Source organism: Stenella coeruleoalba (genome assembly GCF_951394435.1).
Source record: "Stenella coeruleoalba genome assembly, chromosome: 3".
Lineage (NCBI taxonomy): Eukaryota > Metazoa > Chordata > Mammalia > Artiodactyla > Delphinidae > Stenella > Stenella coeruleoalba.
In genome coordinates, this window is record NC_137148.1 from 110605495 (window position 1) to 110629877 (window position 24383).

At 41.0% G+C, this 24383-nt stretch overlaps 1 protein-coding gene across 1 annotated transcript in view; it reads right to left on the minus strand.

Annotated features, from left to right (window-relative positions):
• FSTL4 (follistatin like 4) overlaps window positions 1–24383 on the minus strand; it is a 440804-nt gene that overhangs the window by 378572 nt on the left and 37849 nt on the right. The window contains exon 3 of the mRNA XM_079916826.1: window positions 9079–9112. Within this exon, the coding sequence (XP_079772952.1) occupies window positions 9079–9112 (34 nt within the window). The remainder of the gene's footprint in view (window positions 1–9078; window positions 9113–24383) is intronic.

A 24383-nucleotide genomic window follows, 5' to 3' on the forward strand; every position in this document is an offset into this window, starting at 1 on the left:
TTGGAACCCAATGACAGCCCCAGCCAGAAAGCATAACCAAAAACTGAGCGTGCAGAGAACCACTGGCTGGGCTGTAATGCCCAGGATCTCCGGCCCTCCTCGCCTGGCCTGCAAGGGCCCTCCAGGGGCATGTGGCTTGTTCACCACATGCCTGTGCGCCAGAGGGCACACCGTGAAGACCTCACCACAGCCACAGGGAGAAACAGGCCAATGGCTCAGAAGCAGTGAGCACGCAGAAGTGAGTGGGGCTGATCAGGATAGAAAGCAGTGCATGCCTCACTCCTTCAGATGAGACATATCACCTTGCAGATTACTCCCCATTTGGGCTCTGTGACTGCGGGGGCTGAGAGATTAAAGATTTGTTGTAAAGAGACAACACAATCTGAAAGTAAGGCGATGGGAGGGTTTTGTGGGGTTTTTTGTTTTTTTTTTAAGAATTTTTAACAGATGAAGTAATTCTGAGGACAAGAAAGGAATTACATCATAACGGTCAGTTGGATTCTGTATCTCGTTCCCAAGAAAGAAAGGCTGTTGAGCAGCAAAAAAATAAAAGAGACAGAAACAAATGATTTTTAAGTCACAGATAATTAACCCCAGAGGCTCGCTGATGGCATATTAATATTGCTGGGGTTAACAAGTTTGAAAAGGACCTCAGTGTTTATATGCAGCAGATCATTTCAAGGGTTCCTGAAAAGCAGAGAAACTCCTTCTGGCTTGGGGGCCAGGCAAGGGGCAAAGATGACAAATGTCAGCCTTCACTGCTGGGATCTCAGAGAAGAGAGGCGAGCCCCCTGGGCAGGATGGGACCTCAGCAGGTCCAACAGGCCTTGACAGGCCAGCATGGTGCGATTCAGAGTGATGCTGTCTTATGAAGGGCTTGCCATACTGTCCTTACGAATCTGCAGTGGTTCGTATCTTTTAGGGGTTATGACTTCTTAGATAACATGACTCTTTCCCCACCAATTCCAGACAGGGAGCTATGCGCACATTTTGCAATGGCAACCCCAGGGAGACTCCTCGCTGACACAGCCCACTGTACAGGGCTTCCTGACCCCGCTCAGACCTACTGAGGCCCTTCATAACCACAAAGATTTAGCTGACTCGCATGAGCTCCTTTTAAGGACTTTCTATCAGAGGGACCCACAAGTTGTCAGCAAGAGCAGAGTAGCTCCCTGAGGATGGTCATTAAGGAGAGGGAGCCCTTCCAAGAGCAGTGGTAGTAAAAGTAAGCACAGCACATGGGACAGGGGTGCCAAACAACCTGGCAGCCCCTATACCTGTGATTTTACTGTATGAGAAGTGGAGGTGTGACAAAGAGCTGGGTCAGCCCTAGGACGCGCCAGGATCTAGCATGTTTTCAGTGCTCGCTGTGTGCACAGGGTGGGAGACCCCGGCAGGAAGAGCCTCGATCCTTGCTCTCCCAGGGCTCATCCTACACAGCAGCATGAGAGCTGCCATTGGAGCACAGGCCACAGCCACCAGTGCTGTGTGCCATGGCGCTGAGGCACCAGGTGAGGCATCACACACATTCAAACAGCAGCACGAGTGACTCCCTGAGGTGTATGCAGCAAGGTCCTGCTTCTTCCAAATCACTGGAGAAAATGACATCAGCCAGATGATAGGAGGAAAAAGCCACTCACCAAGAGCCTGGAAGACCTTTGATTAAGGGAGAACATGTAAGGGGCAGTAGAGAGAACTCAGGCTCACTTGGGCTTAGTCCATGGCTGGTCTTTCCAGGTCCAGGCGCTTAGAATTGTTTTCGGGAAGCTTGGGGAACAGAAGCTTGGGGTTACTCACAACCCGAGAATCCTCTGGCTAAGGCTGTGCTTGGTCCTTGGGAAGGCCATTGTCTGCACTTCCTGAGCTTTATTACGATGAAGTAATTGAAAGGAAATATAAAGGGTCTAGGAACTGTGATGCTTAAGACAGTTTCTGACCCCAGTGCCCAGGAAACCCTTAATCTGGGGAGACAAATTTTATGTGTGTTTGTCCGTAAGTTCTTAAAGACATCATCAAGAAGAGAGCTGTTTGGTCCTTCTGATTGCAGAATACGAGAATCTGAGCAGAAAGTTAAAGCCTCTGACAGAGGGGACAGATGGGAATGGCTAAATTTCAGAAAATCCTTCTCAGGAAAAGTCAACAGCCTACAATATGCAAAGTCACCTTAAGTCTGCTTGGAGACAGAGGAATGGGCTTGGTGACTGAGACATCCCTCATTGCATGTCTGAGGCCGAATCTACAGATACAGTATGAGAATAGCCATCATGAAGATTACCAACCTCACTGGGCACTGACGCCACTGCCCACACTGCGCCAAGGGCCCTCCATGCCAAATCCCTCCCCATATTATGTCCAGGAGGCTGTGAGGGGCATTGATTGCATGCTGCCCAGCATCCTTCCTCTGTGGACCAAACCTGCACCCACTCCCTGGCATTTGAGTAAGGGTGATTCTGCAAACCCCAAGGGGAGAACATGTGATCTCGTCTGGCCAATCACAGTATTCCAGTCCCTCCATGCCAGTGATTGGTTTAGGGCTCGAGTCGTGATATTATACAAGGCCAGCAAATCAGAATCCTCACTGAGACTTTTCTGTCACTCTGGGGGAAAGAAGTTTCACCCTCTGAGATGGTGAGCAGTCAGGACCCTGTGAGCTGCAGCTGCTAGGAGTCATCCTGCAAAGCTGTGTAGAAGAGGCCAACACACCAAGAGAAGGAAGGAGAAGGGGTGTCAGAACCCCTGTATAAGCTGTTCTTGAAGCCAGATCCACCCTCCCTTAGATTCTGCAGTTTCACAGGCTTTTAGGCTTTAGCCAGTGCAAGTTGGGTTTCAACAACCCAGAGTTGGGACTAATGGTCTATACTATTACTATCCTCATTTTTTTCAGAGAAGATTGAGTAACTTCCCCGAAGGCACACTGTAATTGGAGAGGTGGGATTCTACTGTCTGCCAACTGGTCATGACTAAACTGGGTGCCAAAACGTTGTATGCAACCAGAACACATCAGCCAGCGGTGTCATCCACTCCCCACTTAACCTGGGGCAACTAGGTACAATACAGTTTTGCAGCAGCTAAAGAGTGGCAGCTCTATCCAGAAAGAGTCAACTGCTGTGGGGCTAGAAATTGAAGGAGTTAGATGCCACCTCCACCTTTTTGGAGCCCAATGACTGGAGGAGAGAACCAACAAGCTCCGCTGTATAGAGTGGGGGTAGGATGAGGAAGGAAGCCCCATTTCTTTCCCCATATGGTAGTCTTGATTGGAAAAGGACCCACTATCCCAGGCACTGTCAAATCTGGATGGCTCCCTTTTAAATTCGCTACATCTGCAGCCATTCAAGAAGTTATCTCAAAAGAAGCTAGGAGTTTATTAATCTGTTTCATCGAAGACAGTCGCCCACTGTACATTACACCAAGATAGATTATGCAGGCAGCTGAGAGATCCAGAAAACATCTGTTAAACAAAATCAAAATTAATGGCAAACAGAATGCAATTCTTGATAGCTGAAGTTCACCCAGATGCAAAGAACTATAAAGGGGCTATTAGAGGCAGCTGCCAATTAAGGGGATAATTCCAAGGGTTTTCACAAAGTGAGGCTCTAGTTACACACTCAGGACTGGCAGGTCATGTTTATGTAGGAGATTTGCATTGCTAAGGAGCCAGAGCCAGCCTGGCTGTGTGACTGTCACCCCCCTCTGTTTTTCCGTGAAGACAGCAGCGTCCCTCCTCTCAGGTTTCCCTTACAGCCCTGCTGGAAGCCACACCAAGCTGGTCTAGACTGGAATGTGTGAGTGAACCGTCGTTGGGAGGGTGGGTAATGCAGCGTGACATCGGTGCCCACCCCCAAACCCACAGCCTCTAATGGCAGCACAAGCACAGACATCTGGAAGAGCTTACAGATCACCCCATGCTCTAAGAGATGGCTGACAAGGGCTGAATTATCCCAGTTGCTTGCTCAGCTTACTCAAGTGTTCTCTCATGGCTGGAATTCAATGTGATGGGATCAGTTAGAGAAAAGCACTGGTTTGAGCAGATGAATTCTGGCAGTCATAATCAGCATCAGCCCTCAGAGTGAACATGGGAGTGTCTTGGAGAGGTGAGGTTGGCAACTTTTGCTGAAGCTTCAGAAAAAGTTAAAATTAAATTGTAGGTGTCTAGAGGGAGGTGTAAAAACACCTGCCTTAGAAAGCAGATAAAGAAGCAGCCATCTCTCCCTCCCGACACAGCTGGCACAGGTGGGTCCCAGGGCAGGAGGATAATATAGGACTGCCCTGAAGGCGGAAGTAGGTCCAGCTGGGGTAGGCATGTACCCTTCCTAAGAGACGTCCTCCCAGTGTTGCTGTCCTGCCACAACCTCTGATACTCTATCTCCCAAGAGCCCTGACCACATATCTAAATTGGAGACAAAGCTCCCTTAGGAAGTTTTCTTCCAAGAGTCCCACTCAGCTTTCCGGGCTTGGCAGTGATCATGTATGTTTAGAAATCCTTGGATGGTGAAGCGAGATCAAGTCACTTAAGCATCCCCACCCCGCCAGTTAGAGAGGTTCACTGCATCAGAGGGACATTGGTCCAGAGGGACACTGACCCAGAGGACTCTTTGTTCCTACCAAAATTAGCATGGAAAGGAAGGAGTCTCATGCAAGGTGTGACCTGCTCTGCTCATACCATGGGTTACTGAGAGTCAAGGGAGGTAAAGAACATGAAAGCTCTCTGAAAACTTCAGAACCACTGAGACATAGTTATCATTATAACTAGCTCACCATTCTCTCCATGCACCACCCTTGGAAGACAGTCACTGGTGCTGGGGCATGTCCTGGGCTCTGATGAAGCACTCCCCCTCCATGGACTCTCTAGAGCAGGGCTTGCAAAGGGCACTGCATGGAATGTCAGCCCAGAGATGATTAAAAGCAGCAAATCAAGATGCCATGGGAAACTAAGTTTGGGAAATGCTGCATATTACACCTCCTTTTGAAAGTCCTATTTAGCATCTTAAAGAGCTGAGAGGTTCTGCAGTAAAAATAACAACTACTAGCTCAACAGTGAGTCCAGCCTTTACCAAGTGCATTATTTCCCTATGGCTCCTGTAACAAAGTTCCATAACCTGAGTGGAACAAGAGAAATCTGTTTTCTCCCAGTTCTGGAGACTGGAAGTCAGAAATCAAGGTGTTGACATGGCCACACTCCCTCTGAAGGCTCTAGGGGAGGATTCTTTGTCACTTCTTCCTAGCTTCTGGTGATTGTCAGCAATCCTTGGTGTTGCTTGGCTTACAGACTCATCACCCCAATCTGTGCCTTCATCGAAGCATGCTGCTCTCCCTGTGTGTCTGTGTCCATATTTCTCTCTTCTCAAAAGGACCTCACTCATTGGATTAGGGCCCACCCTATTCCAGTATGAGCTCATCTTAACTTAATTACACATCTGCCAAGATCATATCTCCAAGTAAGGTCACATTCACATGTTCTGGGTTAGGACTTCAACATATCTTTTTGGGAGACACAATTCAACCCATAGTACCAAGCTTATGTGAACATAGAGCACTTTCATCAATGCACCAGCTGGTAATATCTAGATGTCCACAGAACACTCCCTAAAAGTGCCTTTTTAGAATCAATGACTCAGTGCCTCTCTTGCTTAGCACTAGGACAGAATCAGAGTGAAAAGTACATATAAAAATCAATTTTTAAAATTTGCACTTTATTCAAGAAATGATTGTTGAGCAACTATAGGCCCTGGGCTAAGGCCTTGAGGACTCTGGGAGTGAATGAGGGGAGGGTCTCAGCTCTCAGGAACTGAATGACCTAATAGGAGCCCTTAACTCTCAGGTAAAGTAGGGTAAGCAAAACTCTTCAGAAAGAGAGTTGGAAGGGGTGAGGGAGAGGTGGAATTTCACAAAAGATGAGGGACAAAGAGCATGCAGGCTGCAGGAACAGTGAAGGCCAGAGGCAAGAAAGCTGGACTACAATCTGGGAACTGTGACATCACTGGATGGGAGGACCACAGGGGGAAATAAAGCAGAGAGTGGGTCTGAGGCACACAGTGCATTCATGTCACCCTAATGATCTCCAACCCAACTGTGACTTAGCCCAGACTCCATTTCCACTGCTAATATTAGCCCCCTCATTTCTCACTCCACAGACCTATTCAAGAGTTTGCAAAAGTCACATAGCGTAAAGTTGCAATTGGTCATCCATTTGTTGCAATGAACTCTGGTTGGAGCTGATATCTTGAGTCAGATGTAGTATTAAAACAAAACAAAACAAAAAAGGAAAACATCTTGGGTTTTGTGGTCCAGAGGCTACCTCTGTAGACCTTTCCAGAATCTCCTGGGCTTGGTAAACTGGGCAGAAAAATTCAGAGTATTAATTATTTGCTCCTCTTTCAGTGCCAGATCAAGATAAGTGTATTTTGCTAGACAACAATGTCTTACTTGTGTTTGTAGGAATAATAGTTTATTGAAATATTCACAGTGCTTCTACTATTTTTATACCCATACACTGTTCTGGAGAAGATTAATAACCCTACTCTCATGCTCCCGTATAAGTCCAGCAACGAAGGTTCTCGAGTTCCTCTTGCCTTGTCATAGGGACTCAGGAGTTGACCAAGGAAAATTATTTGGCCCCGTGAGGAATGGCACTGTCAGTGTCTGTCCTGGATGGAGCGTAGTCAGGAAGCAGTCTGAAAGTATACAGTTTTGGTCACCTCATGAAGATGCCTGGCAGGTGGCTCTCAGGAAAAATACTAAGTCTGGATCATCCATGTGGCAGCTTTGCATGGGGAGATGGTGGCTCCGAACTGGAACTGAACTGCCTTCCACGCACTTGACCAAAGCAGTGAGAGTGGTCAGTACGTGTGGTGTGAATGGCAGGTTTAAAGAGAAGGAAATGTTTTCTGCTTTCCTTTGTCCTTGGACTGCTCAAGCTGAACAGTAGGTGACCACTGTTTTAAAGGAACCAGCCCCACTTGGCTGGTTTGCATCAGAGCTCCATTTCATCCCTAGCCTTGAGTTCCTTTTGGTCTGAAAAGGTGGTTTGTCTCATGATATCCACAGCTAGAACATTCTCTGTAATTATGAATTGTTTCACATTAACTAAAAGAGAATGTCTTTGATCACTAGAGTTTGTCAGTCTTGGATTGTTTCCATTGTGACATTCTTAAATTTTTTGTTTCAAAATATTAAAGTAACTCATGTTAGAGACCCTTTCAACATGAAAGGCTTGTAGTTGAGACATTACATATATTTTACTGTTTATAAAAAAGTCATCTATACCAAAAATAAAAGATTAACAACCCTACTACCCAAGCCTGTGAATCTCAGACTTGAAAATACTCGGAACCCACTCTTCCTTCCTTCCTGCCGGGTTATAAGCACTGACATTAAGGCACTGGGCTATTTCAGGAATTTTCAAACACTCAGCCTTGCCAGAAACAAGCAAGAAACACAACAGTTCACAATAGGAAGAAAAAGGTTTATGTTATGTCAAGACAAATTTACCAGTACAAACCCAAGGCATATGCCAGTTGTGAAACATGCTGCTTCTAGAGAGAAGGGGATTATGGATGATTAGAGCACAGCCTGACCATGCTTTGGCTCATCCTCAGACACTCAGTCTTCTAGGAATTGGGAGTCTCGGGTACAGTAAGGCCTTTTATGCCTTTGAACAAAAGTACATGTGGTTCTTTCATACCCTAGCCTTACTATTCAAAGACATTTCTAACACAAGGACAGTAATATTCCAAAACAGTTAAGTTTATATGTGATTCCATAACTCAAATTAATTCTAAACAATCACACTCAGGGGTAGTGAATGAATAGTATTCTAAACCAAAGTTCATGCCAACCTCTCTCCTAATGGCTATTTCTCTCCAGTTTACATGTCATCGCACTCACTGTGAACACACCTTTGAATAAGAAATATGCCTTCCCTACCCCACCCACCTTCATCCAATTTCATTTGATTTTGATATCCAAACAATGCAGTTTACGCTATGGATGCAGTTCAGAGGACACTGAGTCCAAAACCAGATGATGGCCAATGAGAATGAAAGCCAGAAAATTCATCCTATAGCTAGATAATCCAGATCCTTTGTATCCAGGATTCCAGCACCATGGACAGCAGCAAACAACCAGTTCTATTAACCCATCGGTACAGATAGTATGGAAAGTTTAGGTCTAGGAACACACTTTGGTAACATGGCCATTCTGTGTCTTTCACTGTGCTGCATAAAATAAGAACTAAACCGGGGGGGAGGTTTTTAGATTTGAAAGTCAATATGGTATTTGCTCACTTTTAAAGATTGACACTCTTTTTGGAGACAATACCACAGAGAAGGAGACGTGATTAGGGCTAAAGCCAAAGGCCAGACTCTAGACCAAGAATTCACTTTGGTTTCTGAATTCATCCTCCCATCCCTGCAATAAAGGGCTGACTGGTGGTGATTTCCATAAATCATACAAAAGACACCCTCTCATGAGAGACCAGGTATTACTGAAAGCAAGTAAACTTCAATTTCCACTAAAAGATTTCAGAACTTACCACCCATATATATATTTAGCTCAGTGATCAGAAAACGAATGTGCTAGAGGAACTCTGGCAGGGAAAATAAAACACCATTGCATTGTTTTCAGAAGGGAAATTAATTGCTTATATCTATTTCAGCTTAACTAAAGTTGTAAAAATCTAATCAGAAATATTTTTCACAGTGGCACATGTTCTCAGATATTGAAATACCTCAAACCATAAACCATTTTTTATTGTTGAAGTGGTTTTCACTGGGTGGAACTAAATTATTACTTCAAACTTCACTCAAAAGATGAGGCCTCTCTGGAGAGACTGTAAACATTATCATGAATAAGCCAGTTCGCCAGATCCCATCTCTGATACTAGAAGGTAGAAGACGTAGTTCTCACAAGCAAACCTGGACTTTGGTTCCTGCAGTCCCTAGAGGCAAGTGCCACATAGCCAGCACCCAGAAAAGGCCACACGAAATGTCAAAGAACAGGCTGAAGTTCGTCTTAACTTCAACAAACTACATCCAAATGTCAACAATGAAAATGAAATGAGTATGAATGCATCTTCCCTACCTTCTCTTCTTGTGACTTCAAGGCGTCTGGATTCCTGCAAGAAAAGAAAGACTTGGTGTTTTTGAAGAATAATTCGTATGTAGAGACACTTGAAAATATCTCACCTGTTGTTAGACATTTATTCACAGAACGGTAAACAATCTCATAAGGACAAGACACTCAGCAATGTGGGGTTTATTAAACTCTCATACATACACACATCTGTACATGTAAACTACTTGTTGCTTTGTTGGCTTAAGCAAAAAATACTGTTAATCATGCAGTTTTTAATGAGCGGAGCCAACTCTCATGGTCTTCCTTATGTGGAAACTGGGCTGGTATTCATTGTTAGGAAAGACCTCATTCCAAGTTGAATTCCCACCCTCCACCTAGACTGCAGGTGCTTGTAGGGCCTGGGGAAAACATAAGAAGACAGGGGCCAGAATTATATGAGCAGCAGTAGGTTGTGATTGGTGGTGCCATGGTGAAGACTACCATTGCTCCTGTGCAGGTTACTGGCATGATCTGGTGACTGATTATGCTCATCAATAGTTTCCAAAGGGTGGGATATTACGGACAATTTGGATAGCCAGTCCATGCCACTGGACTGAATTAACCCCTTGGCTTTTCTAAATTCAATCTCATCTTCATGCACTGTGCAAAGCAATAAGCAAAGTGTTTCAGAAATTACATAGGTAAAACAGAGTCCCTGCATTGAAGATATGCACAGTTGAATAGAAGGGTACAGAACATAAATTACTGAGAAATAAAGGGGTGATTTTGCCTTGATAAATACCAATATACTCACATTCAACTGAAAACACAAGAAAAAGTTTTTTTTTTTTTTAAAGCACTTTGTAAATAGCACTGAAGAATGGGAAGGCTTTCAGACAGCAATAAGGGAAGGAGGGTGCACCAGAAAGAGAGAATGGCTTGAGAAAAGACAGGGTGGCAAAAAAGTACAGGGCATGGTCAGGAAGCAGGAAAAGACCCAGTGGGAAGTAATGGGGGGAAAGGCTGAAACATATGGTGGTTTCATAACTAATAAAAAGTATCTACAATCCATTATAAATGACCAGTTTAGGAATAAAAAGCCTAATCTTGAGAATAAGCTGAAAATCCATTCTAGCAATTGAAGAAAAGAAAATCAAACACCGAACTTGGGACAACTCAAAATCACAACCAAAATGACCATTCAGCACCATCACTATTTTTTTTTTTTTTTTTTTTTTTTGTGGTACGCGGGCCTCTCACTGCTGTGGCCTCTCCCGTTGCAGAGCACAGGCTCCGGACGCGCAGGCCCAGCGGCCATGGCTCACGGGCCCAGCCGCTCTGCGGCACGTGGGATCTTCCCGGACCGGGGCACGAACCCATGTCCCCTGCATCGGCAGGCAGACTCTCAACCTCTGCGCCACCAGGGAAGCCTCACCATCACTTTTTAAACAAATGATATTGTCTTTCATACCTTAACATTCTTGTCTAGCATTCTTATGGAGTCAGGTAGGGGAGGCAATATTAGAAAGGAAACTGAGGAGGCACTGAAAAGATTGTCCTGCCCAAATTACACTTTCTGACTGCCATCTCTGTAATACATCAAAAGCCCAAGTGGAGCTGATCTCCCTGTGCTATGCGGCTGCTTCCCACTAGCTATCTATTTTAAGTTTGGTAGTGTATATATGTCCATGCCACTCTCTCACTTTGTCACAAGGTTCACTTTGTTATAAAGCAGAAACTAACACACCACTGTAAAGCAATTATACTCCAATAAAGATGTAAAAAAAAAAAAAAAAAAAGCCCAAGTGGAGACCAATTGAAGATACATGTTATAGGGCAGCAGCACATCCGCACAGCACAATTAACCAAACAAGCTTCCAACGTGCTGGTTCCTCAGCAGCTCAGGGTTCAAAAGAGGGAGCTTGGGCAGTAGTAACTATAATGAGAGATACGAAAGCCATGAAGCCCATCATGCACCGAGTAAACCCAGCTCCTCCCACACTGCTCCTCAGCTCTCTGCTCCAGGGGCTGGCACCTCCACCCTTGGAAATAACTAGTATTTGTTATATGTGATGGCAACTGATTCATATATATTGATGTAACCGACCACATGACTAAATTTCTTATTGCTTGTAATACGTTTCCCAATGATTCTTTTGGGCTCTCCATTTGTATATTTATACAATCTGCATATAGCAGTGATTTTCTTTCTTTCTCCCAGTTTCTAGGTCTACAGCTGCTTTCTCTAGCCTTATTCTTTTTTTTTTAACATCTTTATTGAAGTATAATTGCTTTACAATGGTGTGTTAGTTTCTGCTTTATAACAAAGTGAATCAGTTATACATATACATAACTCCCCATATCCCCTCCCTCTTGCATCTCCCTCCCACCCTCCCCATCCCACCCCTCTAGGGGGACAAAAAGCACCGAGCTGACCTCCCTGTGCTATGCAGCTGCTTCCCACTATCTATTTTACATTTGGAAGTGTATATATGTCAGTGCTACTCTCTCACTTCCTCCCAGCTTTCCCTACCCCTCCCCGTGTCCTCAAGTTCATTCTCTACCTCTGTGTCTTTATTCCTGTCCTGCCCCTAGGTTCTTCAGAACCATTTTCTTTTTTTTCAGATTCTATATATATATGTGTGTTAGCATACAGTATTTGTTTTTCTCTTTCTGACTTACTTCACTCGGTATGACAGTCTCTACGTCCATCCACCTCACTGCAAATAACTCAATTTCGTTTCTTTTTATGGTTGAGTAATATTGCATTGTATATATGTGCCACATCTTCTTTATCCATTCATCTGTTGATGGACACTTAGGTTGCTTCCATGTCCTGGCTATTGTAATAGAGCTGCAATGAACATTGTGGTACATGACTCTTTTTGAATTATGGTTTTCTCAGGGTATATGCCCAGTAGTGGGATTGCTGGGTCATATGGTAGTTCCATTTGCAGTTTTTTAAGGAACCTCCATGCTGTTCTCCATAGTAGCTGTATCAGTTTACATTCCCACCAACAGAGCAAGAGGGTTCCCTTTTCTCCACACCCTCTCCAGCATTTATCGTTTGTAGATTTTTTGATGATGACCATTCTGACCAGTGTGAGGTGATAGCTCATTGTAGTTTTGATTTGCATTTCTCTAATGACTAGTGATGTTGAGCATCCTTGCATGTGTTTGTTGGCAACCTGTATATCTTCTTTGGAGAAATGTCTGTTTAGGTCTTCTGCCCATTTTTGGATTGTTCGTTTTTTTGATATTGAGCTGCATGAGCTGCTCTTATATTCTGGAGATTAATCCTCTGTCAGTTGCTTCATTTGCAAATATTTTCTCCCATTCTGAGGGTTGTCTTTTCAACTTGTTTATAGTTTCCTTTGATGTGCAAAAGATTTTAAGTTTCATTAGGTCGCATTTGTTTATTTTTGTTTTTATTTCCATTTCTCTAGGAGGTAGGTCAAAAAGGATGTTGCTGTGATATATGTCATAGAGTGTTCTGCCTATGTTTTCCTCTAAGAGTTTGATAGTGTCTGGCCTTACATTCAGGTCTTTAATCCATTTTGAGTTTATTTTTGTGTATGGTGTTAGGGAGTGTTCTAATTTCATTCTTTAAAATGTAGCTGTCCAGTTCACGCAGCACCACTTACTGAAGAGGCTGTCTTTTCTCCATTGTATATTCTTGCCTTCTTTATAAAAAAAATAAGGTGACCATATGTACGTGGGTTTATCTCTGGGCTTTCTATCCTGTTCCATTGATCTATATTTCTGTTTTCATGCCAGTACCATACTGTCTTGATAACTGTAGCTTTGTAATATAGCCTGAAGTCAGGGAGCCTGATTCCTCCAGCTCTGTTTTTCGTTCTCAAGATTGCTTTGGCTATTCGGGGTCTTTTGTGTTTCCATACAAATTGTGAAATTTTTTGTTATAGTTCTGAAGAAAAAGCCATTGGTAGTTTGATAGGGATTGCATGGAAACTGTAGATTGCTTTGGGTAGTATAGTCATTTTCACAGTGTTGATTCTTCCAACCCAAGAACATGGTATATCTCTCCATCTGCTTGTATCATCTTTAATTTCTTCCATCAGTGTCTTATAGTTTTCTGCATACAGGTCTTTTGTCTCCTTAGGTAGGTTTATTCCTTGGTATTTTATTCTTTTTGCTGAAATGGTAAATGGGTGTTTCCTTAATTTCTCTTTCAGATTTTTCATCATTAGTGTATAGGAATGCAAGAGATTTCTGTGCATTAATTTTGTATCCTGCTACTTTACCAAATTCATTGCTTCGCTCTAGTAGTTTTCTGGTAGCATCTTTAGGATTCTCTACGTATAGTATCATGTCATCTGCAAAGAGTGACAGTTTACTTCTTCTTTTCTGATTTGGACTCCTTTTATTTCTTTTTCTTCTCTGATTGCTGTGGCTAAAACTTCCAAAACTGTGTTGAATAATAGTGGTGAGAGTGGATAACCTTGTCTTGTCCCTGATCTTAGAGGAAATACTTTCAGTTTTTCACCATTGAGAACGATGTTGGCTGTAGGTTTGTCCTATATGGCCTTTACTAAGTTGAGTTAAGTTCAGTCTACACCTACTTTCTGGAGGGTTTTTATCCTAAATGGGTGTCGAATTCTGTTGAAAGCTTTTTCTGAATTTATTGAGATGATCATATGGTTTTTCTCCTTCAATTTGTTAATATGCTGTATCACATTGATTGACTTGTGTATATTGAAGAATCTTTGCATTCCTGGGATAAACCCCACTTAATCATGGTGTATGATCCTTTTAATGTGCTGTTGGATTCTGTTTGCTAGCATTTTTTGGAGGATTTTTGCATCTATGTTCATCAGTGATATTGGCCTGTAGATTTCTTTCTTTATGACATCTTTGTCTGGTTTTGGCATCAGGGTAATTGTGCCCTTGTAGAATGAGTTTGGGAGTGTTCCTCCCTCTGCTATATTTTGGAAGAATTTGAGAAGGATAGCTGTTAGCTCTTCTCTAAACATTTGATAGAATTCGCCTGTGAAGCCATCTGGTCCTGGGCTTTTGTTTGTTGGAAGATTTTCAATCACAGTCTCATTTTCAGTGCCTGTTATTCGTCTGTTCATATTTTCTATTTCTTCCTGGTTCAGTCTTGGAAGGTTGTGCTTTTCTAAGAATTTGTCCATTTCTTCCAGGTTGTCCATTTTATTGGCATAAATTTGCTTGTAGTAATCTCTCACGATCCTTCATATTTCTGCAGTGTTAGTTGTTACTTCTCCTTTTTCATTTCTAATTCTATTCATTTGAGTCTTCTTTTTTTCTTGATGAGTCTGGCTAATGGTTTAACAATTTTGTTTATCCTCCTCAAAGAACCAGCTTTTAATTTTATTGATCTTTACTACTGTTTCCTTTATTTCTTTTTCATTTATTTCTGATCTGATCTTTATGATTTCTTTCCTTCTGCTAACTTTGGGGTTTCTTTTGTTCTTCTTTCTCTAATTGCTTTACGTGGCAGGTTATGTTGTTTATTTGAGATTTTTCTTGTTTCTTGATGTAGGATTGTATTGTTATAAACTTCCCTCTTAGAACTGCTTTTGCTGCATCCCATAGGTTTTGGGTCATCGTGTTTTCATTGTCATTTGTTTCTAGGTATTTTTTAATTTCCTCTTTGACTTCTTCAGTGATCTCTTGGTTATTTAGTAGTGTATTGTTTAGACTCCATGTGTTTGAATTTTTCCAGATTTTTTTCCAGTAATTGATATCTAGTCTCATAGCGTTGTGGTCAGAAAAGATACTTGATACAATTTCAATTTTCTTAAATTTACCAAGGCTTGATTTGTGACCAATGATATGATCTATCCTGGAGAATGTTCCATGAGCACTTGAGAAGAAAGTGTATCCTGTTGTTTTTGGATGGAAAGTCCTATAAATATCAATTAAGTCCATCTTGTTTAATATATCAATTAAAGCTTGTGTTTTCTTATTTATTTTCATTTTGGATGATCTGTGGGGTGAAAGCAGGGTGTTAAAGCCTCGTACTATTACTGTCGGTTTCCCCTTTTATGGTTGTTAGCATTTGCCTTATGTATTGAGGTGCCCCGATGTTGGGTGCATAAATATTTACAATTGTCATATCTTCTTTTTGGATTGATAGCTTGATCATTATGTAGTGTCCTTCTTTGTCTCTTGTAATAATCTTTATTTTAAAGTCTATTTTGTCTGATATGAGAATTGTTACACCAGCTTTCCTTTGATTTCCATTTGCATGGAATATCTTTTTCCATCCCCTGACTTTCAATCTGTATGTGTCCCTAGGTCTGAAGTGGGTCTCTTGTAGACAGCATATATACGGGTCTTGTTTTTGTATCCATTCAGCTAGTCTGTGTCTTTTGGTTGGAGCATGTAATCCATTTACATTTAAGGTAGTTATTGATATGTATGTTCCTATTACCATTTTCTTAATAGTTTTGGGTTTGTTATTGTAGGTCTTTTCCTTCTCGTGTTTCCTGTCTAGAAAAGTTCCTTTAGCATTTATTATAGAGCTGGTTTCATGTTGCTGAATTCTCTTAGCTTTTGCTTGTCTGTATAGGTTTTAATTTCTCCATTGAGTCTGAATGAGATCCTTTCCTGGTAGAGTAATCTTGGTTTTAAGTTTTTCCCTTTCATCACTTTAAAATGTCCTGCCTCTCCCCTCTGGCTTGCAGAGTTTCTGCTGAAAGATCAGCTGTTAACCTTATAGGGATTCCCTTGTATGTTATTTTTTGCTTTTCCCTCACTGCTTTTAATATTTTTCTTTGTATTTAATGTTTGATAGGTTGATTAATATGTGTCTTGGCATGTTTCTCCTTGGATTTATCCTGCATGGGACTCTCTGCACTTCCTGGACTTGATTGACTATTTCCTTTCCCTTATTAGGGAGTTTTCAACTATAATCTCTTCAAATATTTTCTCAGTCCCTTTCTTTTTCTCTTCTTCTTCTGGGACCCCTATAATTCGACTGTTGGTGCATTTAATGTTGTCCCAGAAGTCTCTGTCCTCAATTCTTTTCATTCTTTTTTCTTTATTCTGCTCTGCAGTAGTTATTTCCACTATTTTATCTTCCAGGTCACTTATCTGTTCTTCTGCCTCAGTTATTCTGCTATTGATCCCTTGTAGAGAATTTTTTATTTCATTTATTGTGTTGTTCTTCACTGTTTGTTTGCTCTTTAGTTCTTCTAGGTCCTTGTTAAACATTTCTTGTGTTTTCTCCATTCTATTTCCAAGATTTTGGATTATCTTTACTATCATTATTCTGAATTCTTTTTCAGGTAGACTGCCTATTTCCTCTTCATTTGTTAGGTCTTGTGGGTTTCTATCTTGCTCCTTCATCTGGTGTGTGTTTCTGTGTCTTCCTATTTTGCTTAACTTACTGTGTTTGGGGTCACCTTTTCGCAGGCTGCAGGTTCATAGTTCCTGTTGTTTTTGGTGTCTGCCCCCAGTGGGTAAGGTTGGTTCAGTGGGTTGTGTAGGCTTCTTGATGGAGCGACTGGTGCCTGTGTTCTGGTGGCTGGGGCTGGATCTTGTCTTTCTGGTGGGCAGGTCCACGTCTAGTGGTGTGTTTTGGGGTGTCTGTGGACTTATTATGATTTTAGGCAGCCTCTCTGCTAATGGGTGGGGTTGTGTTCCTGTCTTGCCAGTTGTTTGGCACAGTGTGCCCAGCCCTGTAGCTTGCCGGTTGCTGAGTGGAGCTGGCTGTTAGCGTTGAGATGGAGATCTCTGTGAGAGCTTTTGCCATTTGATATTATGTGGGGTGGTCTCTGGTGGACCAATGTCCTGAACTGGGCTCTCCCACCTCAGAGGCTCTGACCTCACACCTGGCTGAAGAACCAAGACCCTGTCAGCCACTCAGCTCTGAAGGAAAGAGAGAAAGAAAGGAAAGAAAGAAAAAATAAAATAAAAAGTTATTATAACAAAAAATAAAAAAAATATTAAAAATAAAAAAGTAATAAGAAAGAAAGAACAGCCAAACCAAAAACCAAATCCACCAGTGATAACAAGCACTAAAAACTATACAAAGAAAAAAACAAATGGACGGCCAGAATGCTAGGACAAATGGTAAAAGCAAAGCTATGCAGACAAAATTACACAAAGAAGCATACACATACACACTCACAAAAAGAGAAAAAGGAAAACATATATTTTTTTAAAAAAAGGAAGAGAGCAACCAAATCAATAAACAAATCTACCAATGATAATAAGCTCTAAATATGAAACTAAAATAAACATAAAACCAGAAACAAATTAGGTGCAGAAAGCAAACCCAAAGTCTACAGTTGCTCCCAAAGTCTACCGCTTCAATTTTGGGATGATTCCTTGTCTATTCATGTATTCCACAGATGCAGGGTACGTCAACTTGATTGTGGAGATTTAATCCACTGCTCCTGAGGCTGCTGGGAGAGATTTCCCTTTCTCTTCTTTGTTCTCACAGCTCCCAGGGGCTCAGCTTTGGATTTGGCCCCGCCTCTGCGTGTACGTCGCCGGAGGGCGTCTGTTCTTCGCTCAGACAGGACGGGGTTAAAGGAGCCACTGATTAGGGGGCTCTGGCTCACTCAGGCTGGGGGGAGGGAGGGATGCGTATGTGGGGCGAGCCTGTGGCGGCAGAGGCCAGCGTGACGTTGCACCAGCCTGAGGCACGCCTTGCGTTCTCCCGGGGAAATTGTCCCTGAATCCCGGGACCCTGGTGGTGGCGGGCTGCACAGGCTCCCCGGAAGGGGGTTGTGGATAGTAACCTGTGCTCGCACACAGGCTTTTTGGTGGCAGCAGCAGCAGCCTTAGCGTCCCATGCCCATCTCTGGGGTCCACGCTGATAGTCGCGGCTGGCTTCCGTCTCTGGAGCTCATTTAGGCGGTGCTCTTAATCCCCTCTCCTCGCGCACCAGAAAATGAAGAGGGAAGTAAAAAGTCTCTTGGCTCTTTGGTAGCTCCAAACTTTTTCCCCAACTCCCTCCTGGCTAGCTGTGGCGCACTAGCCCCCTTTGGGCTGTGTTCACATAGCCAACCCCAGTCCTCTGCCTGGGATCTGACCTCTGAAGCCAGAGCCTCAGCTCCCTGCCCCCACCTGCCCCAGCGGGTGAGCAGACAAGCCTCTCAGGCTGGTGAGTGCTGGTCGGCACCGATCCTCTGTGCGGGAATCTCTCCGCTTTGCCCTCTGCACCCCTGTTGCTGCGCTCTCCTCCCTGGCTCCGAAGCTTCCCCCCCACCGCCCACCCCCCATCTCCACCAGTGAAGGGGCTTCCTAGTGTGTGGAAACTTTTCCTCCTTCACAGCTCTCTCCCAGAGGTGCAGGTCCTGTCCCTATTCTTTAGTCTTTAGTTTTTGCTTTTCTCTTTTGCCCTACCCAGGTACGTGGGGAGTTTCTTGCCTTTTGGGAAGTCTGAGGTCCTCTGCCAGCGTTCAGTAGGTGTTCTGTAGGAGTTGTTCCACATGTTGATGTATTTCTGTTATTACTGTGGGAAGGAAGGTGATCTCCACGTCTTACTCCTCTGTCATCTTGAAGGTCCCTTGGTCTATCTTATTCTTTTTTTACATCTTTATTGGCGTATAATTGCTTTACAATGGTGTGTTAGTTTCTGCCTTATAAGAAAGTAAATCAGTTATACATAGTCTTATTCTTTTAGCTAATTCCTCCACCTAATGTTAAGTGTTGTAAACATAGTCGGTATCCTACTCTTCTTTCTGATTTTAAGAAGAAAACCTGTAGTGTTTCCCAATAAGTAAAATGCTGGCTCTTGGCCCAAAGGATGTTTATTATATTAGTGAGATCTATGCATATTTTATAGAGTTTTTAAAATAAATGTATGTTCCAGCTTGTCCCCTGACTTGTTTATTTATTGGCTGTTTCCTTCCACTGGAATGTGAGCTGGGATAGTGCCAGTATCTTTTTCATGCTGGCATCCTCAGTGTTATTTATAATAGCACAGATGTTCAATACATATTTGGTGAATGAAAATAAATGTGTGTTGAATTTTATGAAATACTTTTTCTGCATTTATGGAGGTGATTCTATGATGTTTTTCTCCTCAGCTCTATTAATGTGATAGCTTATTTAGTAGATTTCATAGTATTCAATTATCCCTGTAGTTCTGGAATAAGTTTTTGCTAATCATGGTGCATTTTTAAAAATATGCTGCTGGATTCTATTTGCTATGATTTTAAATACATTTTTGAATTAATATTCATAAATGAGATTGGTCCATAATTTTTAGGTGTCATTTTTCTCAGTTTTAGGAATTAAAATTATACCAGTTTCATACAATGGATTTGGAAGTTTTCCTCATATTATGCACTGAAATAGTTAAAATAAAAGTCCGATTATCTGATTTTAGTTGAAAATGAAGTTTCTGCAACTTCATTTCTCAGATATTTATTAAAATGGGAGGAAGTAGAGGGTCAGAGAGGTTAAAATTTGTCTAAGTTTTCACATTTTGGTCAGTGGCCAGCTGGGACTTAAATTCTAAAGTCTAATCCCAAAGCTGATGCACATAACAACATTCTATGTATTTAATTAATAAAAATAGTGTAAAAATTAGATGAGATAGACTTCTGCTTCAGGCTGTGAAAGAATAGCTTGTATTAGACCAATCCTTCTGTTAAGAATAACTATAAAAGTTGGATAAATAACCCTCCAAAGTTTTTGTAGGCATCTGAGAGCAACAAAGGCAGACAGAACTTAGCCAATATTTTGAGAGAAGAGGAGGCTTTTGAGGTGAGCCCCATATTTACTGCCAGAGTTTCCCTTTGGGGCATTTATGGTTTTACACAGAAGCCAAACAAAAGTAATGTTCTGGAGCTTAAAGTAGCCTTACTGAGTTGGGAGATACCTAAGTTGGGGCTACAAAAGCAACCAGAACTTGAGGGTCTACAATCCTAGAAAAGGGAATCAGAAAGAAGTGAGCCCAATATTCTTCACACAGCTTCCTCTTGAGTTAAATTATTATACTTAAGCTGTACATATAAAGAGCAAGAGGTTGAGAAGCAAAAAATTAGCCTCAAACAGCTAAGAAACTAAGCACAGATTTTGACAGCATCATGGTGCTAGGAAGACAAAAATTAAGCTTTCAAAGGAAGAGTGCTACTAGTAAATGCAGCTGACTTTCAGTTAAGATCATATATTCTCAAAGAATTTCTATTCCTGGGTAGATCAAGATGATCTGCCAGTATTCTATATCTAACAAATAAAAGTAAATCTTCGCTGAAAGACAATAAAGTAGTCTACAGAGTTTACAATTTTTCATATTTTTTACCTAAAAAAATAAATTGTTAGTTATTTCTCCAGAAAAAAAATGGGGGGGGGGAGTTATTCAGGATCAGCAGATAAGTGAAATTCAGAGTCTACAACCATGATGAGCCATCTACAAGTCCCCACATGGCAAAGGAAGGAAAACTCTTTTATAGAGGGGAAAGAAAAATGGGAGGGCTATAGTAAACACAGAGTTCATGGCTTTTTATTAGGTGAGTTGTTGCCAGGAAATAAAAGGAGTCTCTTCTTTCTTTTGGGTTCTGCAATTGTCACAGGGTGTCAGAGCTCCCCATTCTGGTCTCCCAGCTGTATTTAATTGAGGTTTCTGTTTATTCATTTTTTCTTTCTTTCTTTTTTTTTTTTTTTTTACAATATATAATGTCTAGCATCCAATCCAAAATTACTAGGCAGGGTGGGAAACAGGATCAAATGACCAAAATCCAATAAAACAGACAGCATGAACTGATCCACAGGTTATCCAGATTTTAGAATTATCAGACACAAGCTGTAGAATAATTATGATAATATGTTCAGGAAAATAGAAGAAAAGATGATGAATTTCACCATAAAATTTGAATTAACATAAGAATCAAATGGAAATTCTGGAACTGAAAATTAAATAACTGAAAGATTCAGTAGATGAATATAATAGAAGATTAAAGACAACTAAAGAGAGGGTTAATAAGATGGAGTTTAGGTCAGTAGAAAATAATAAGACTGAAGATCTTAAAAGAAAAAATAAAGAATAAAAAATACAGTAGAGTATGAGAGACATTATGGGGTATGGTGAAAAGTTCTAACAAGCATGTAATTGAAGTTTCAGAGGAAATTAGGCAGAATCAATATTTGAAGAGATACTGCTTGAAAAATTTCAAAATCGATGGAAATCATCAAGCCAGAGATTTAAGAATCTCTACAAACCCTAAGCAAGATAAATACAGTGAAAATCATCACTAGGTACTCATGGAAATATAGTTGAATATTCAAAGAGAAAAATAAAAATCTTTAAAACAGCCAGAGGGTGGGTGGTGGAGGTGGAAAGGACATATAACTTACAAAGGAGTAACAATAAGATTTGATAGCCAACTTTTCAGGAGAAAATAATGGAACCAGAAGACAATGGAATGACATCTTTAAAATTCTGAAAAAACTTAGAATTCTATATCCAGTGAAAATATGGATATTCATAAGCTAAAATAAAGCTATATCTAGACAGGCAAAAACTGAGTGAATACATTGCTAGCAGATTAATGCTAAGAGCAATACAAGACAACACTCTCAACAAAAGGGAAGTTTTTCAGATGAATGCATAGTTATGCAAGAAGGAATAAAGAGTACCAGAAAGTGTTAAAAATGAATAAATCTAATTTTGCCTGCTTAACACAACAACAATAATGCCCTCTAAGGTAATGCTATTTGTAGAACAAAAATGTATGACAATTTGATCACAAAAGCTCAGGAAGTCAAATGGAATTTAAGTATTACAATCCTATTACTATCCAAAATATGGTAAAAGTAGTGCTATAAGGTCAAAGGACTGGGATCACAAAAAACTAATCCAAAAACGACAAGAAAGAGTAGGGGAAAAAAGAATAAAGAAGAGAGAATAATATGTTAGATTTATAGTGAGAAAAGGACAATTTAACAGGAATAAATAGCAATTCTAAACTTGTACATGCCTAACTAAATAGCCTAAACGCATAAAATCAAAACTAAAAGAAGAAATCCACAGTGACAAATTCACAATAATGATTGGAGAATTTAAGAAACCTGTTACTAAATGATAGAATAAATAAAGGAAAAATTAGTAAGGATGTAGAATATTTGACCCTCATGATTAACAAACTTCACCTAGTTGATGTACATCAAACACTGTACCAACAACTGCATACTACATATTCATTTCAAGTGTCCATTCAACATTTATAAAAATTGACCATATTCTGAGCCACTGGGAAGTTTCAACAAATTTCAAATTATCAAAACCATATAGACAACATAAAAGTTTTCTGACTACAGTGAAATTAAATTAGAAATCAGTAACAGAAGATATGGAGAAAAATCTCCAAACACTTGACTCATGGATTTGGAAGTATATTGCATAATTTCCAAGAGAAACATCACAAAGGAAATAAGAAGACACAAAGGAAATCTGAATGACAATTGAATTATAGCATTTTAAAAATTATGGGATGTGGCTAAAGCAGTGCTTAGAGAAAAATTATAGCCTCAAGTACCTATGTTAGAGAAAAAAGGGGGAGGCTTCCCTGGTGGCGCAGTGGTTGAGCGTCCGCCTGCCAATGCAGGGGACACGGGTTCGTGCCCCGGTCCGGGAAGATCCCACATGCCGCGGAGTGGCTAGGCCCGTGAGCCATGGCCGCTGAGCCTGCACGTCCGGAGCCTGTGCTCCGCAATGAGAGAGGCCACAACAGTGAGAGGCCTGCATACAGCAAAAAAAAAAAGGAAAAAAAAGAAAAAAAGGGGGGGGCTAGAAATTGATGACCTTAGCATCTATCTCTAAAAGCTAGAAAAGGCCAATGTAAGCCCACAAAAAATAGGAGGAAAGAAATATAATAGGAGCAGAAATCAATGAAACAGAGGAAAATAATCATACCATGAAAAAATAAGACCAAAATTTAGTTCTTTGAAAAAAATTAATAAAATTGATCCCTAAGAAGGCTGATCAAGAAAAAAGAGAAAAGGTATACATAATGTGAAGTCAAGCAAGATATCACACGTATCCAGTTTCTGGGGTTATGACAAAGGTGTCAGTGCAGTACAATGGAAAAGAATGGCTTTGTAACAGAGCTCGATCCATTGGATATCCATACAGAAAACAATGACCTCCTACCTTATACAGAAAATTCATTTCCAGATGGACTGTAGATCTAGATGTGAAATGTAAAACAATAAAGTTTCTAGAAGATACCATAAGAGAATATCTTCATGACCTTTAAGTAAGCAAAAATTTCTTAAATGGGATGTGAAAGGCAGCACCATAAAGGAAAAGAATGATATATTGGACTTTTTTAAAAAATGAAGACTTCTGTTCATTAAAAGATACAATTGAGACAGTGAAAAGCTGAGCCCCATTAAGGGAATATATTTGCAATATTAATCTATATATCTGACACAGCACTCATTCAGAATAGAAGATACTTTTGCAGACAAATAAGAAATACAAATAACCTAATTAAAAATGAGCAAAAGGCTTGAATAAGAACTTCACAAGTTAAAACCACAGTGGGATATGGCTATACACCGTAGAAAAGATAACAAGAGAACAAAGCAAAACTAGTAACAGCAAATGCTTATGAGGATATGGAGCAACTATAATTTTCACACTTGTAGAGGAACCAGCACCAGCAGGACTCTCCTCATTGGCCTGAGACTCAGCTTCCCGGGGCTCCTCCCCTAGAGCTGCTTCCTGCAGTTATTGCTCTTAGTTATCACAGCGGTTTTTTTTTTTTTTTGGCTTTTTAACCCTTTATTACCTGTTTAACCAATTCTATTAAAATAAGTAGTACAATATTTCTGTCTTACTTGACCCTGCCATACCTCTCCCAGGTAAATGTCCAACTTAAGTACATTCACATGAGTACCAAAACACATGTCCAAGAATGCTGATCGCAGCATGATGCGTAATAGCCAAGAACAGGGAACAACTCAAATGTCCACCAACAGTAGAATGGATAAAGTGTGGCATCCACACAATGGAAATGTCCCAGCAATGCACAAGGACCAACTCTGCAATATGCATTAACTTGGATGATTCTCACAGACATAACGTTGATCCAAAAAAAGGCAGATGCAAAAGAGTACGATGTATAGGATTTTTATAAATTTCAGAAACAAGCATAAGCAACCTTTGGTGACAGACTAGTGGTCACCTTTGGGAGTATAACAACAGGGGGATACAAAGGTGGTTCTGGGGTACTGGAAATGTTCTAAATTATGATCTTGGTGGCAGTTACTTGGTTGTGTTCACTTTGTAAAAGTAAATGGAGCTCTATACTTAAGAGGTGTACACTTTCCAAAATATCTGATGCGTCTCAATCAAAACTTAAAAAATATAATAGGACAAA